Below are 15,078 nucleotides of genomic sequence, written 5' to 3' on the forward strand. Positions count from 1 at the left end.
CTCTCTCACAGGGCTCCGGAATAATAAGTGAGAGCTGGGACAGAGGAAACATAGAGCCTGAGCAATGTTCGCTAAGAAACCGGGAAGACTGCATCACAGCCACTCTAGCTACCCCATGGAGGACCGACTGTTCTCACACGACAGGAAATACCGTCCTGGGGCCTGACAGCAAGATGGGGAGCAATCCCAAGGCTGGAAAGTTCATTCTCCCAGCACACGTCGGGAACACCAAAGTCCCACTTAACACAGGATTGAGAGCAGTTCCATAATCTCTCCAGAGATGCTGTTACAGAAACAGACTGAGAGAGCAAACTTTTGGGTACCAGGGGGAAGGATGGGAGAAGGAATAGTTAGGGAGTTTGGGAAGGACATGCACATGCTGGTGTATTTAAAATGGATAACCAATAAGGACCTACTGCATGTATAGCACAGCAAACTCTGCTCAGCGTTCTGTGACAGCCAGGATGGGAGGGGCAGTTTAGGGGAGAATGGATACATGTATATGTACGGCTGCGTCCCTCTGCTATTCACCTAAAACTACCACAACACTGTTAATTGGCTATACCCCAATACAAAATAAAAAGTTCAAAATAGGGGGAAAAAAGAGATGCTGTTAACAGTTAATAGCAATAATGATAGTAAATACTAGATGTATACGATGAATTCATAACCATTAACTCAGCAACAATAAGACTGCTCCTTATAGCAGGGGAAATTCCTGCACATAAACAGAGAAGGTTCTGTGTTATTTACTGTAAAGTCACATTTCCCAATCTGTTCAAAGATTTTAATTACATAACTGTAAAGTTTCACTTTTTTATTTTTATGTATTAGCTATCCCATTTTAAATGCTTTTCTCTGGTGAACTCAAAATATTTAAAATATTTAAAAACAAAACTCCATTCAATTCTAAAACATATTTAAAATCAAATATGTGTCATGCCTGGTGTTTTCCCTCAAGTCTGTTAACACTAATATCTATGGGACAGCATTTTCTAAACATCATATCCACCTGTAATCTTTTTTTCAGGTCTTATAAAGAAGGAGAACTAGTTTCTTCTCCCAAGCTTACCTAAATCACTTCTATTTTAAAATCTTGGTCCCATGTGGTGCTAGTGTAAAGAACCCGCCTGTTAATGCAGGTGACATAAGAGATTCAAGCTCAAGCCCTGGACTGGGAAGATCCCCTGGAGGAGGGTATAGCAACCCACTCCAGTATTCTTGCCTGGAAAATCCCATGGACAGAAATGCCTGGTGGGATCCATGGGGTCCCAAAGAGTTGGACGTGAAGTGACTTAGCACGCATATACACTCTGATGTTAGGATTTGTCCTAAATGCAGTTTTAACCATGAAGCATTTTAATCTTCTTCTAACCTGTTTCCCCAAAAAAAGGGCCTCATGTCCATGACACAACCTTTGACCCCCTTGAAATTACACATGAAACCTCACCCAGAAACCCAAGGCCCCTCTCACTCCCTGTCACTTTCGGGTACAAACTACACTGGATACCCCTTTGCCCTCTGCAGTCTCCCCGGGGTAGAAACTCACTTCATCTACATCTGAGATCTGTAACTCTGCATAATGACAGTGAAGATTTCTGCATTGCTACATTTAAAGAATTTACACACAGGTCTGCTCCCTTGTTGCTGTTAGCCCACTTAACTTTAGGAAAAACTCTCTTCAATAAAATCAAACAGCAGTGCTTTATAGCTCTGTTCCAGCGCTGAATGTAGGAACTGAAAATAAAACATATGTTTCTATTACAAAGGAATAAAGGCCATTTCTACCGAAAACACTTTACAAATCCGACGAACGATCATCAAGACAACAGAAGCCATAAAACCAATGCCAGAAAAGGGTGACACTTGACAGTCAATCTTGCCCCAAATGTGCTGAACGGTTCTTTTCACCATCACAGCCAGAACACAGACACTATTACTGCAAGTTAATCTTCTGAAGTGTATGCAATTTAATCCAACTCAACACATATATATATGTGTGTACACTTGCTTGGCTGTACAGCTTGCTTGGAGTGTGAAAGTTGCTACATTATGGCTATGTCTACACAGCCAAATGCTTCCAAATACACTGTGTCATTTGCTTATAGAAGCTGAAGAAGGTGCTGAAGACAAAGTGGAAAGTGAGGGGTACCAGGTGCAACAGAGGGGTGGCAAATCAAGATCAGATATTTGAACCTGTGTGCTCTTATCATACAGTGTAGTATAAATAGTACACTACTTAAAACACAGGTAAGAATAAAGAAAGAGCAATCGGATATTTACCCAAATCACTTCTTGATTACAAAGGATAAGATAGCAAGTTTTCAGGGGAGAAATCTGGGAGACACCATCTCAAGGTTATCACCACTGGTCCCAGGACAATGTGCTGGGAGGAACTGAGACACTCACAGCATTGCCTCTGAGGTGTTCCCACCAAATGTGCATACCATGAATCTGATCACGAGTAACTGGACAAATACAAATCAGGGGACTTCCGACAAATAATTGGCCTATCGCCTTCAAACATGTTAAGGTCACAAAAAAGAAAGGCTGAAGAGCATGACCATTAAAGGCTATGTGGACTGGATCAGGGTGGAGGGGACCCACAGCTGAAGAGACTAAGGACTTTACTTTCAGTCACCCAGCCACAGAGCAGCAGAGCCAGGATGACTACAGCCAAAAGCTCTTTCTGAGATGTTGGACCTAAGAGGTTTGGGGTGAACTCCTAAAATTCATGCATTTTTAAAATACTTTTAGCCTTAAATGCTTATTTTTAAGATCAATACTCTACCATGAGAAAAGGACAGTGGGCAACTTTCACAGATGTAACATTCACACTTTTTAGTACACATAAATAATAAAAAAAAAATGCAATGCTTTGTAAATAAACTGAACTGAAAAACAGAATCGTGTGTGTTATGTGGTTTAAGAAAAATGAGAAAACCCAGCTAGTGGGTGAAAGGTGAACCGAGGCAACTATCTGTTGTGGTTGTGCAAACAAAAGAAATTTTGGCGGGGGTGGGGGGGGGTGCGCTTTAGAAAGTAATCCCCACCCCAAACCAACTGGTTACGTTCGTAAGGATATTAATAGTAAAAGTAACGAATCTGGGGCTTCTTTAGTGGTTCAGTGGCTAAGACTCCAAACTCCAAAGCAAAGTGAAGTTGCTCAGTCATGTCCAACTCTTTGCGACCCCATGGACTGTAGCCCACCAGGCTCCTCTGTCCATGGGATTCTCTAGGCAAGAGTTCTGGAGTGGGTTGCCATTTCTCCAGGGGATCTTCCCGACTCAGGGATCGAACCCAGGTCTCCCGCATTTCAGGCAGATGCTTTAACCTCTGAGCCACCAGGGAAGCCCTAAGCAACAAAGCAAGGGGCCAGGGTTCAATCTCTGGTCAGGGAACTAAGATCCCACATGCCACAGCTAAGAGTTCATGTGCCACAACTAAAGCACCCAATGAAGACCTGGTGCAGCCAAATAAATAAATAAATTTTCAAAAAGCTAACGAATCCAACAAGAAGTCCTTGATGTTCTGAGCTAGACACTGGAGCCAGACATTCCTCCATTTGGCAGAAGAAACCACACATCCAGGTGATACATTTATATCTGGGGCCCCTAAAAACATTCTTCATAAAAGATGAGAGTCTATCAGATTTTAATTTATCCTAAAATTGTTTTACATTTCATCTGAATCATTCCTCCAAAACCTTTTTGTTTTTTTTGGTTTGTGGTTGTTTTTTTTTGGTTTTGGTATTTTTGCCTTTCTGTGATTTTGACAGTTAAAATCAGGAAAACATGAACAGGAACAAGTTATCAAAAAATATGAAGAGCATCTAAGGAATGGCAGAGGAGTCTCTCCGTTATAGCCAGTGATGCTGAAAATTTCAAGAATTACAAATTGGGGCAAACAAGAAAAAAAAAAAAAAAAAAGCATGTATGCACTACCTACCCGCCCCTCCCCAGCTGCCACCACCACACACACACACACACACACACGCTCAAAGCCTAATTATTCATTTATTATTCTTAAGCACTGCTGAGCATCTTCTGTGTGCCAGGTACTGCCCTAAGATACCAAGCATAGAACATATCTGACAAAATATCTCAGGAAGGAACAGTACAGTTCAGAGTCAGAAGTAGGAGGTGATCAATTAATTAGAATATAACAAGAGCTATGAAGAAAAATGAAGCAGGACAAACAAAGTGACAGGAAGATGACATTCTGACTGCGGTGGTCTGAGAAGGCTTCTCAGAAGTGCCCTCTGAGCTAAGCCGGGAGTAGGGGGATGGAGCAGGCCCGGGGGACAACGGAGGATGGGAGGGAGAGCGGCACCCACAGGTCAATGCCTGAGGCCACGGCTTGCACACAGGCGGCTGCTGCTGCTGCTGACCGAGGCTGAGAGAGACAGGCGGCCATGAGAGGACGCTGAGCACAGGTGTAGGCCATGATTTATGTCCTAGCAGGGCCACTCTGGCTACAAGTAGAAAATTGTCATTAGAGGAGCAAGAACAAAAACAGGATCAGCTACAGGCCCTGCAAGAAACAGGGCAGGCATGGGGGTGGGTTGGGGAGTGGGGGTGCTTTGGGCCAGGGTAGAAGCAGTGGAAAGAGGAATACATAGTTGGACTCTGGCTGTATTTTAAAAGTAAACAGGATTGCGGAGGGAGTGAATGTCGAGTTCTGAAAGAGAAAAGCCCAGAAGGACTATGTCTTTTACCCTATCCACCCGGTGACTATGTACAACATTACTGAGGAGAAGTCGGCAGAAGGAGTAAGTTTAGGCATGGAAGGAAATTAAGACTTTCACTTGATACACATCAGGTTTTAGATGCTAGTCATCAAAATAGAAGTGACTAGTAAGCAACTAGATACCCAAGCTGTGGGGAGAAGTATTAGCAAATGCAACAGATACATGCAGAGACACATATGAGAGAGAAAGGGTAGAGAAGTAGAAAGAACTGCACATACATGTGTGTGTCTGAATGAAGAAAAGCTCAAGAAAACATGGAAAATGTGAAAAGAAACAAACACTGCACTGTATCTACTTCAGCACCATTTGAAAATGCTGCAATGGAAGGTACTATTCTAGTAATTAAAGAAAGGGGAGGCATTTCTTCAGTTTCCCCCAGTAAAATAATAAGCTAATAAAAAAAAAAAAAGGAGGGCTTGTCTCGTAGCTCAGTCAGTGCAGGAACCCGCCTGCAGTGCAGGAGACCCAGGTTCAATTCCTGAGTCCGGAAGATACCCTGGAGAAGGAATGGGCAACGCACTCCAGTATTCTTGCCTGGAAAATCCCATGGACAAAGGAGCCTGGCAGGCTACAACTTCGCGACTAACCCACCAGTGAAAAAAATTAGATACAGAATGAATAAAAGAATACCGTGAAAACAACACTCAGAGACAACTGCTGGTAACTTGGTGAATTATTTCCTCCCATTGTTTTCTTGATATTTACCTACTGACACACAGACAACACAGTTTGGTTTTGCTTTCTAGACATAGTTCATTTTTGCTGGTTATTCTGACACACATGAGATAATGCTAAACTCCATGAAATTAGGCCATTTTTTTTGCTTTGTTTTGAATCTAGATTTCCGTGCTTTTAGAGTATCTTTACTCTTCAGTTCACCAAGGCTCCCTCAACCTCTCCAAACACATCACACCCTAACTCACTCATCTGGGCTGCTGCCTGACATCGGAAGACATCTGTCCTTTCCATTCCTGCTGCTCCTCAGAGCTTTGCAATTGGGGTGGGAGTGGGGTGTCTGTCTTATGAAACCATAAGCACATTTCCATTTCACTAAGAATTCTTTGTAAACCTAATCTCTCAATGGAGTCTTTATGTATCATCCTCTGTGCACATTTCTAATGTGGCATCAGATCTTTTATAAAGCATGTTTTAGCACTGCCTCAAGGAGTCACTGTCTAGTCACTCAAAGAGTGGAAACTAACTGAAAACCGCTTCTCTTCAGTTCATTCAACAAATGCCCACCAGAGCGTGTGTGTGCACACACGTGCACACGGATGTGAGCGGATGACAGACACAAAATCTTAAAAGACAGTTTCAGACAGAGAAACACGCTGTGAATAAAACAACCACCCGTGAGAACGTAACTGCAGGAAGGTGAGAAAAAGAGAGGATGCTATTTATCTGGGTGTCCCAGGAAAAACCTCCTCAGGAAATGACCCTCGAGCAGAAGCCTCAGTGGAGCAAACGAGGCTGCAGACACCCTGAAGAAGAACAACCCAAGTATGTGCCAAGCTGCTCCAGTCGTATCGGACTCTTTGCAACCCCATGAACTGTAGCCCACCAGACTCTCCTTTCCCTGAGATTCTCCAGGCAAGAATACTGGAGTGGGTTGCCATGCCCTCCTCCAGGGTATCTTCCTGACCCAGGGATCAAACCCATGTCTCCATCGGCTCCTGCACTGCAGGCAGATTCTTTACCACTGAGCCACCAGGGAAGCCCCACAATCCAAGTACAGGGAAGAAGAAAGACAGGGGCCCTGAGAAAGGAAGGAGCCTGCATGTTGGAGGGATATATGGAAGGCTGTGTGGCTGAAATGTCACAGGAAGAGGGGGCCAGATCATGGATGGCCCTGCAGGAGAAAATCTGGATCCTTATTCTCACTGTGATGAAAAACTACCATAACGTTACAAACAGGAACATGAAATGGTATGATTTAGGCTGAGCAAACAGCGTGGTGGCTGTGGAGAGACTAGAATGTAAGGAGCAAAAATAAAGGCAGGGAGACCAGTTAGAAGACTGTGACCATTCTCCAGCCAAGAGATGGGGTGGTGGAAGCACAAGTCAGTCAAAGTGGTGGTGAAGTGTTTAGGACACATTTTGCAGCTAAGAGCAACAGGACGTGCTGAGAGAATTGGGAATCTGTGCCTGAGGAAACAGAATCAGCCCCTATCCACACCGCTAATGACTTAGCTTCCCTAACGGACCTTCTCAGTACTCAGCTCGCTGGGCTGGGTACAGGAGGTGCAGGCAACAATGACTTACAGGATAATTTAAAATGTATCACACTGTCTCACTTACCCAAATTGGGATCAGTGGCCGGACGTTTCTTAATTTTCGCTTCAGAAATAGCAGAGTAATAGGCACACGTCATCTTGATCAGCCATGTTGCTCGAACCATTGGCACTGAATACTTCGCTAAATATGCAAAAACATCTTCTTTTTTACTAAGGATGGGAACCTAGAAAGAAATAACGTATTTATAATCATCCCATATTATATTCATCGCTAGGCCAGCCTAAAGAAAGGGGAAGTGAAAGAGACTCTTAAGTCCATGCTGACTCTGACAAAGTTATTCTTCATGGATTTTCAAACAGCACATATGGTTTTTAAAAAATAATAAAACATTTTAAGCAAATTTTAATAAAAAATAATTGACACTGTATGTTTAGTGCACTGGTGGGACAGTTTTATCAGTTGTGCTTTCTTATTTATAAAAACAAATTATTTTCAAGCTCTCAGATGCTGAAAGCTACTCCTTGCATCAACAATAGAGGGAAATAATTTCATGACAGTCCTCCAAAGAGTTTAATCTCAAAATTGGAAAGGACAGATCATGAGAAAACCTACCCCCACTCTATATCTTATTGAAGGGCATTTTTGTATAAAGCTTTCCAACTGTAACATTTCATAAGAATGAAAATTTCCAGAAAGCTTCTAAAAGAGCCTTTAGCCCAAAATTTTAAATAGAGGCTAAAATGATGGCTCAGTGAATCTGCCTAATAAACACGGCGCTAGAAATAGCTGGGTAATTAATTCACTGGTTGAGAGTGGGCACTTGAGGCAGTTAATTATTTCTTCCAGACCACAAAGGTACTATTTAGCAAATTAGTATCCCAGTGTACTGCTGAATGGCTTGCAAGAGTTAATCCGGTCTTGTAGAATTCCTCATAAATACCCTAGGAAGAGCCCATTAATCTATACGTATCTATCCAATTTATGAATACAGGGTAACACAGCGGACAAAGGGCACGTTGGCTACAACGCAGCAGTTTGGGAAAATTGAGATGGAGAAGCAGGCGTTGTCCCACTCCCAGCTCCCAACAGCAATGAGTACCTCTGTGTTTCATTCCTGGCCCTAGTCTGTGTGATTAAACCCATCACTCCCAGGCCCTTCATGTATGAATGAGATAAACTGACCCTGTCTACTTCACAGTAGGGTGAGGAGGATAAAGCAAAAAAATTACATTTATCAAAATTATGACAACTTTCGTTGTTGCCAGTTCCAAAGATTTCTTCATGCCCCCCAAAATATTCTCAAGCCACGGACTCTACCCACCTAAGAAAATTCTGGAAACCACAATTATAAATATCACTAGCCCTGGTTTCTATGTCCCAAAGTCTTGCTCAATTTTTGTCTTGAAAAATCAAAGCTTCAAACCAGCTAATTTATTCATATAGCATGGCATTTTTCTTAGTTAGCCAGTGGCTTAGACAGTGGGTTTTTTGCATTATACATATGTTACAAACTTGACAACTCACAATCTTGGTACAGTGTAATCCTAGAATTAAAAAGTGGTTTTTGTACATAGCCCTTCAAAACAAGATATCTTTTGCACCTGGTTCTTCCCAAAGAAACTTCAAGCTGCTCCCATGATGAAGGAAAGCTGTCTGGCTGGACCCTGAGATGCAGTGTGTCCATAAAGTGTACTTTATGGTCAATGTAACAGACTTCTGACCGTGTACTATTCCTGCCATGGTTGCTGACTTTAGAACGTAAGTCCCATGACAGAGGCAACTACATCACACACCACATAACTAAAAAGGAGGTGAAAGGGACACAGCCTAAAGCTGTAAAACGTCCTCTCTGTGGATAACGGTGAGACATTTTAACAAGAAAATGTCCTGAACATTTAGCTTACAAGACACATCTTCCAGGGAGCACAAGGCTTGGGTTTACTATCACTTAGGCGGGGGAGAGGAAAAGCACAAGACCAGACTGCTGTATTCTTCACTAGGACAGACAGTACAGTATCAGGGAGTTAAATTTTAGCTGTCAAGGTCAGGTTCCCCGCTAGGTAAGATGTACCAAAAGACTATATATCATATATAAAATCAAGGCTTAAAAATAAGGCAAACGCAAAAAGTAAAGTTAGCACCTCCATAGAAGTATTAACAGTAGTATCTTTATAGAAGCCTAAAGGGTTTCTTTTGAGCAGCAACTGACAAGAAGGAGTGGGGGGAGGGGTACATTTTGATCATGCGAAACGTTTAGATGAAATAGCAGGCAAAGCTGAGTCTTCCATGAACAGCAGCACAAAGCAAACCTGCAGCTCACTGCCCTTGCTGGCAGAACCCTAACAAAAACGGTTGGCTCAAATCAAGGGTTTTGGAATTCAGAAGAACATATGTGAAGAAAGTTATTTAATTAAGGAAGAAAACACATTTTGATGGTTTTGTCAAATTTACAGTTTGGGCCAACTCAGGAAGGAAAATATGTTTACACTGACTGAAGTATGACTTCCTGCAGAGATGGATTCCATTTTCAGCCAAGAAACCATCTGACTTCAACTTGTAGCTGAACCCAGGCAGTCACCGGGCAGCTGTTTGGTTTCTGAATCAAGCTGGAATTGCATCTAAGTACCAAAAGAAAAGTAAGACACCTAGCACGTGGTGGTCTTCCACTGGCCAAAGGGCCACCCTTGAATCACCTTTCTCTTCGCAAGCTCCTTACCATCAGCATCCCGTTTGCTGGGTAGTGATAGAGGGAAATTCCTGAGACCACAGCAATCAAAGTCACCGGAAGTGAAACACATCATTCCTAGTGAGCTGTGCCAAAGGCTAGAAGGATATATCCCCAGAAGCAAGAAGTCTCCTTTTCCAAATCTAGCTATGACCATGGTTGAATTAAGAGGCCTTTTGTAGGTCACTGATGACCTTTCTGAGGCTAAACACATGGGGCACTGTGGAGCTTTACAGCAGCAGAAAACCAGGTCTGGAAACTTGATCCCGTCCCACACAGGAAACTATTTTGAACTCTAGATCAGAGCTGGAAGATGACTCAGGATCTTAACAGGAAAATGAAGGTCTTCTGTACTAAGCCACCTCACAGATAAATATCAGAAATTAACAAGATGTATTTAAACTTCCTAATATGAAGGAACATGTGGAGAATGCCATTTTCTACCCAATTCTACAGAACTGTCACCATCTCAGGAGGATGAAATGCTGAGGAAGGGATGGGACGGAATGGCTCTTGAAATGCCCAAGAAATGAATAAGTCAAAGTATATTCAATGGTTTCACAAAGAAAATATATTTTAACTTTGCAAAGAGAATTAATGTCAGGGCTTACCTGAGGGACACCTGACTTGGCCAGAGGCAGCTCCTAATAAAGAGAGAAGAACAGTGGCTAATACACTGCACCACAATTCATCGCCCTCCATAAAGATGAGAGGCCATTACACCCCTTAAAGCAAGGGCATCAATTCCTCACCAGTACTTGCCTGCAGGAAATATCCCAAAAAAATACATTCTAAAAGCTTACAAAAAAGGCAAACCTAAAAAGAAAGACATCAGGCTGGCTACATAGGAGTGGAAGGTACTAACCCACATGGAGGGTATGAACTATTGGTAGAAATACATCAAGTATTGAAGGATCGCCCTTGACTTCTGTGGCCTTCAGATACAATTCACACACCCCTTTGGGCCCACGTGGTAAATGCTGAACAGTGGAAAAGAAATGCTCTGTGGTTCAGCCTGTGTTGAGACAGAGGCACTCCCTGAGTAGCAAGAGGGGGTTATGCTGATGATTGCGCTTTGCAAGGACTTCAGTTGCCTTTAAGCACTAGCATCTACGAAAGGCAACATGATGCTCTGACATTAGGGCAAAATGAAGCCAATGGGAGCTACAGGCACTATTTTCAAAGAGTTGCTTTAGAAAACAAACAAGTAAATACACAAAGGAGCTCTCCTCTCACCTGAGCCTGCACCAAGCCATTCGTGAAAATTTAAGAATGGAAAATGGGCTCTCCTGAAACTAAAGGGTTTCAGGGGAGATGAGAAAGACCTGGGAATTATTTGAAAGGTATGTAAGAAGTCAGAGATCAAGACTAACAGGGAGGTTTCTGGCTCTCATCTAAATTTCAAAGGACGTTTTATATTATAGGGACTATAAGATTGTTGAATGTGTGCAGTATTTCCCATTTGAGGAAAATGATCAAAGGCAAAGATCCTAAAAGAAGCCTCCCTTCCCTCCCTCCACTTCCCCCTCCTCCAAAAAGCTGGGAACTATGAATAAAACTGCCCCATTTTGTTCTGAAACTTTTTCAAAGATGTTCTTTATGCACACACAGAATCACTATCTTTTATCTCACTTGTTCAGAAAGAGACTTAGGTTAAAAATTTGGATGGACGCTTTTCAAGACAAGGAAATAACATTAAAGTGAGGATTTCTATTCAATGCATTTTGGACACCATGGCCTAAGAAAACTGAGAATGTAACAAGAATAAATGAAGTCTCACTGCCCGTTCTTGATTTTAAAACCCTGTCTACTGCATCAACAGCTTCCTGTGTGGCATGTTCAGGTCTCCAGATGTCCCTGGCACCACATGCCGCCAAAACGAAGGGCCAACAGCCTATGAGCAGCACACACCTGCCACTGAAACTCTGAGTTGTGGAGAGAACTGGAGAACAGAAATATACACTTCAACATTATCCCAAATAGTTTCATTTCTTTAAGGCCACAAGGAAAACAACGCAAGAAATACTTAAATACCTTTTTTGCCAAAATAGCAAGTGGTTTATTTCCTGCTAAGTCAGAAAACCAGCTATGAATCGCACTCTGGGATCGAGCAGTAACCAGCCAATAATTATCTTTAGCATTAACTTGTGGTTTCTTCTTTCCGGTGTCCTGGAAAGTGTTAAGCTTTAGTTTCTCAGCTAATATGCTGCTAAAATAAGCTCCGATCTGTGGAAGGGAAAAAAAGAAAAGGTTTAAAGACAAAAAGCAAGAATGTTAGTAATGTACATATTAGTATTTCATTTGTATTAAGTGAAAATCTTCAAAGAGTCCATCAGAAAATAAAAGAGGAATTTGAGACCTTGAAGCCAAGAGATGTAATTTCCTTACACTAACATAACACAGAAGTTCCCAGAGCACCTTTGTTTCACTACTCACAAGCAGTTTGGGGGAAAAAAAGCACCTTTGAAAATCTCTGTAAGATAAAATTAATTACATACTGAATAAATTTCAAGAGAAGGGGTTCTGCTTTAATCTTCAGCTCTATGTCTTTTTCATAATACACACTCTTTTGGAGAGAACCTTTTTCCTGTGAGGTGTTGCATACAACAGCAGAACCTAGTAATCTCACAGTAATCATTCTTTTCCTTGTTTTATCTTAATAGCATGTATTTTTGGAAAGGAAACTCTGTATTTACACTCAGTGCCTTTAAAAAAAAATTAGTCTAGAGAAATCTAATTTATTTAAATGGAAAATTACAAAAGGTTCAATTAAATTAAATATTCAACGTTTTTGATAGAGCTGCCAATTTCATGAGTACAGGCATTTCAAGAGAAAGCTAATGTTACTTGCTCTGAATGGAACAAAGTAGCAAAGGGAGCTTCTGTGAATGACTAGCATTTTCAAATTAACCATGCTTAAAGAGGACAAAGGAAAGAGACAGGGACAAGAGCGGAGGGGACTAATATCGAAAAACTCAATGAATCCACAGAAAACCTGTTGGAATTTCCAAGAATCCTATCACAGCATCACATTGTGTCCTCTGGAAATTCTTTAGTACCAGGATGTGGACAACAATTTCTAATGAATACCTTCAATAAGGTTAGCAGACAGCAGCAACCATGATTAAAACAAAATGCCTACCATGCTGCAGCAGGATAAGAATCACTGCCTTGGTTAATGCTCACAAGTCAATGAACCATTCGTCTACAGGCTGGAGCACAGCTGGAAACAATTAGCCGAGTCTATCTACCAGGGTGAATAACTGGTACAACTTTTCTAATGTGAATTGGCATCTCCTGCTCCTTGAGATTGATATACAATGAAAAAGTTTGTTTTGCTAAGTTGATGTAACAGGGCAATAAAAATTACAGTAATTAGAAAAAAAAAAGAAGTCTGAACTTTAATTTTCTTAAACAAATTCATAGTATGGTTTTATTTTTTAAGCAAAGTGTGCAGAATATCCAGAGAATAAATTAAATGCAAAAATTCAGCAAAAAACAGTTGTTTGAAAATAAGCAAGTTTCTCAAGCAGTATTTGGTGAGTCTTTGCACCAATGACATGAAACACCTACCTATGTAGATTGTTTTATATTTAAAAGATTCCTTATTTGCAATTATGTATGAGCAGTTTAATCAAAATAAAGGCATAAAACAATTTTAAACTAGTCTGAGAACTACCAAGAATATCCACAGTGATCTGAAGAGACTATTTAATTAAACCAAGCCAATCATTAAAGAGCTTTGCAAAAATTATGTTTTAAAAAAGTCTGGGCAATTTCTTGCAATTATACTCTTTTCTGTGTATTTAATAATAGCAATGGAACATAGGGACTGTATATATGTTTTACTTCCTAACAAACTTTATGAACAATAACTGTAAGCAAAGTCAAACTTCCCAAAAAACAAGCTCAGAGAAAATTCATGACAGAACTCAAAAATAAATAAATAAATACATCACCATACATTTAATTTTATTCTAACAGCAATATATTCACATTATTCCAAAATCAAAGAAAAAAAGTTAAGAGCCTCATTCCCAGCTCCCAGTGCCTGCCTCCAAGTAACCACCTTGATGAGTTTGTCTTTCCAGTGTTTCATCATGTGTGAATACACACAAACACACACAAATGTATTTTTGTCTTATCTATACCTCATTATGTACACTGAGTAAATCTGAGAACCTTCCTTCCATATCTGCATATGGAGACCATCCTCGTTCATTTTCACAGACAAATAATAATGTACTGTGTGGATACCCACATTGTATCTAATCAAGTCCCTGTTGATGGACATTTAGAGTGTTCAAATTTTTGCTATTACAAATCACATTGAAGCGAACAGCCTTTCCTACTGAATATTTCAGTTGCCAGTTTAGCAAATTACATATCCTTGTGTATAAATGTATGCATATAAAGAGATCTGAAATAATACACAAATTTTTAACAATGTTTATCTCTGGTTAAAACAAAACAAGAATAGAAATTCATCTGTATGCTTGATTTCTCTTTATCTGAATGCATGCTTTTTCAATTTAATGAGTAAAAGTACTTCAATATTTGAAAACAGAAATAACTCAGAGAGGACGAAAAACCAAACCTTAAAAGAATACAAACAAAAACAGATAAATCTATCTATATATCTAATTGTTAACATAATTACACAGAAAAAAGACTTAGTTCAAGAAACATGTTTAACACAACACTGACTACATTTTCTTAATGAAAATGAACTTTAACTTAAAGTTAGTCTGAAGACAAAAAGTATGGTAAAGGAATTGTAGGCTTTACAAAATTAATATTGCTGTTGGAATGACACTGGTATAATTTATTCTGGAACTTTTTATGTATAACTGGACTCAGTGAGGACTTCCCTGGTGGCTAGATGGTAAAGTGTCTGCCTACAATGTGGGAGACCCAGGTTCAATCCCTGGGTCGGGAAGATGCTCTGGAGAAGGAAATGGCACCCCACTCCAGTATTCTTGCCTGGAAAATCCCATGGATGAAGGAGTATAGTGGGCTACAGTCCATGGGGTCGCAAAGAGTTGGGACACGACTGAGTGACTTCACTTTTTTTATGTATATTGTAAGATAGAGTAAATGAATAAACAAGTCGATACTGCTGGGATTCAGGGTTCTTGCTTTGAGAGAAAGGAGATATAGTGATGGAAAGGGGACAAGTAAGGGAAAAACTCTGTGGTACATGAGTTAGAATGGACAGATGGAAAGGAGAGAGGAAGGGAGGGAAGGAAGGAGGAAAGAAATCTAAATATATCTATCATCTCTGTCCATTGAAAGGCCCTAGACGTTGCAACCAGAGAAGGCAATGGCAGCCCACTGCAGTACTGTTGCCTGGAAAATCCCATGGATG

The 15,078-nt window shown here is 40.8% G+C and overlaps 1 protein-coding gene across 3 annotated transcripts in view; it reads right to left on the reverse strand.

Moving 5' to 3' along the window:
• MED12L (mediator complex subunit 12L) overlaps positions 1 to 15,078 on the reverse strand; it is a 361,400-nt gene that overhangs the window by 308,549 nt on the left and 37,773 nt on the right. For 2 of the 3 annotated variants that reach the window (XM_070374718.1, XM_070374715.1), the window contains exons 4-5: positions 11,745 to 11,936; positions 7,049 to 7,208 (exon numbers count right to left, since the gene is read on the reverse strand). In XM_070374718.1, the coding sequence (XP_070230819.1) occupies positions 7,049 to 7,208; positions 11,745 to 11,936 (352 nt within the window). Of the gene's footprint in view, positions 1 to 7,048; positions 7,209 to 10,321; positions 10,355 to 11,744; positions 11,937 to 15,078 lie in introns of all 3 variants that reach the window. The other variant, XM_070374713.1, reaches the window with a different exon arrangement.

The sequence above is a fragment of the Bos mutus genome, chromosome 1, assembly GCF_027580195.1.
Source record: "Bos mutus isolate GX-2022 chromosome 1, NWIPB_WYAK_1.1, whole genome shotgun sequence".
Lineage (NCBI taxonomy): Eukaryota > Metazoa > Chordata > Mammalia > Artiodactyla > Bovidae > Bos > Bos mutus.